The sequence below is a fragment of the Limulus polyphemus genome, unplaced genomic scaffold (assembly GCF_000517525.1).
Source record: "Limulus polyphemus unplaced genomic scaffold, Limulus_polyphemus-2.1.2 Scaffold378, whole genome shotgun sequence".
In the NCBI taxonomy this organism is placed as follows: domain Eukaryota; kingdom Metazoa; phylum Arthropoda; class Merostomata; order Xiphosura; family Limulidae; genus Limulus; species Limulus polyphemus.
Genome location: NW_013665988.1, coordinates 120,333 through 122,787, shown reverse-complemented (window position 1 = coordinate 122,787; position 2,455 = coordinate 120,333). Strand labels below are relative to the sequence as shown.

The following is a 2,455-nucleotide window of genomic DNA, read 5'->3' as shown; positions in this document are numbered from 1 at the left end:
GCTTTAGTCCACATGATTTTTTTTGGTCACATTTAATGAAAAATAGAAAATTAAATTTCATACTATGATTCATACTTCATTAAACTTGAAGTCTAAATTTTTCCACCCTGCGCTATTATTCCACCTTGCACTATTATTAAATTCTTGATATTTTTCCTCCCTGCACTATTATTTGAAATACGAGAATGGATGACCAAAGTTATTCTGATATAGGTTTTAGGTATGTATGGTCAACTTTTAACCTCCCCTCTATGTTGTTTGAAAGATAGTAACATGCTGCATTCACAGCAATTACAGATCTTAGAGTAAAGGGATAAACTACTGAAAAATAAGCAACAAATGCTTTACAATAAATATTCAGCTCAAAGTGACAGCCAGAGAAAGTAAATACCTGAACTTATTATCAGTTGGCTTTAAAATACATTCACAAATACTTGATTACAGCAATAATTATTGGGTTTGGCTGATATGGAAATTTGATGTGATTATCCACAAAAACCTAATTTGCTAGGCAAGTGCTTTTTTGATGCTAACCCATTTGATATGGGCAAAGGAAGGAAAAACATTGAATGAACTATTTAACAAAAAAAAAATCGGACAAAACTGCCAAATTTAAGTTAACAAAAAAGCATTTGAAATTTTTGTTTTCTTAACTTAAGAAATATTAAGATTATGTAGAACCTGCAAAAACCCCAGAATTCTTAAGATACTTTAAATGTAAGTAAACCAATCAATAATCGGGTATCTAAGTCATGGATACTTGCCCCAGCATTTTAAAGCAGATTTTTCTAAACATTATTCTTTTGCAGCTGGTAGTTAATAATGTAAGTTTTATTTTGTATCATTTGAGAATGCTCTTAGAGGCCCCCCAAGTGGCACAGCAGTATGTCTGCGGCTTTACAATGCTAGAAACCGGGTTTCGATACCCATGGTGGGCAGAGAACAAATAGCCCATTGTGTAACTTTGTGCTTAAATTCAAACAGACAAACTTGCTCTTAGGGATTTATGTTTTGCAATAAATTAACCTCCTCAGAAACATTATGATATATAATGCCATGCTCAACGCTTGTAAAAAAAACGTTTAAACTGTGAAATGTTTGTAAGTTATGAATAGAAAGGTACTTTTAAAAATTCATACATAAAAGGTAATGTTCAGATAAATCTAAACAGTGATGAACACAAAAACCTTATTTTTCTTTTGCAATTAAATAAATAAGATATTGCACTAAATGCAAGAAATTTTATTATTTAGAAGATGCAAGTGTTTTGTAAAGTTTTTTATGAACACCATTTCAAATCTAATGGAGATGATTCATTTTTTCTTTATGGCTAATCCTTCAACAATTGATATGTCTTTAAGAGCCCATAGATAAGTTGTGTAGCTGAAGAATGAATAATGTATAGAATATTAATAATTCCTATTTTCTCCTCAGTTCTGAGGCCCCTGTAAATCGACTCATTCGCTGCTATTCTCAAAATCGCTACATGTGCTATGAACTTTTTGGATTTGACATTATGTTGGACAAGAACCTTAAGCCTTGGCTACTAGAAGTTAATATTTCTCCTAGGTAAGAGAATATTGGGATAAAAAGTATAGATATGTATTTAAAGTCATTGCATCTTAAAGTTGAATTTTGTCTTCAGTGTTTTACATCAATCAATATATTAATTTTGAATGCTTGAGGCTATTATTGTAATCTCTTAAAAAATGCCTTTCTTGTATTTCTATGTAATAAAATCTGTCATGTAGCATACACCCAAACCTAATATTTAAGGTTTGTTTTATGTGCTTTCTTGTATAACAATTGATAAGTGCTTGTGAGCATGAACAGAAGACAAATTCTTGAATGAATGTTTGATGCCTCCTTCTTGCCTTCATTCAAGTGCAAAAATGTAAGGAATTAATGAATATTTAAAATGTTTATAAAATTTAAATTATTATGACATGATAGTATTATTTTTAGATTTATGTTTATTCATAATTGTACAGTTGATAAATTTTGCACCTAAACTGCTTGTTTAAAATTTCTATTGAAAGAATGTTAATTTTGGTGTTTGCATGCTTATCTAAGCAGGAATTCTGCTTGTGCTGCTGAGTTAAGTATTGACATTCAAAAACATCAGTATTATTTTCTAATCTATTTGTGTAAGCATTTGCAATTGTTGTTTTAATAATGCTTAACTCATTCCAGCACAGGAGACTTGACTCACAGTCTGCAAGCTCAAATCCTGTCACTGAAAATGCTCACCCTTTTGGTTATGAGGGTGTTATAAAGTGACAGCTAATCCCACTATTTGTTGGTAAAGAACAGCCCAAGAGTTGGTTTTGGTGGCATTAAGTATCTACCTAACCTATAGTCTATCACTTCAAAATTAGGGATGGCTAGTGCAGATAGCCCTTGAGTAGCTATATGTGAAATTCCACAAACAAACCAGCCCAAGGGCAGTATATTT

General features: G+C 31.4%; 1 protein-coding gene across 2 annotated transcripts in view; it reads left to right on the top strand.

The window, feature by feature from the left end:
- Positions 1-2,455, top strand: part of LOC106457821 (tubulin polyglutamylase TTLL4-like) — a 68,639-nt gene that overhangs the window by 32,427 nt on the left and 33,757 nt on the right. For both annotated transcript variants that reach the window (XM_022383868.1, XM_013917272.2), the window contains exon 12: positions 1,435-1,569. In XM_022383868.1, the coding sequence (XP_022239576.1) occupies positions 1,435-1,569 (135 nt within the window). The remainder of the gene's footprint in view (positions 1-1,434; positions 1,570-2,455) is intronic.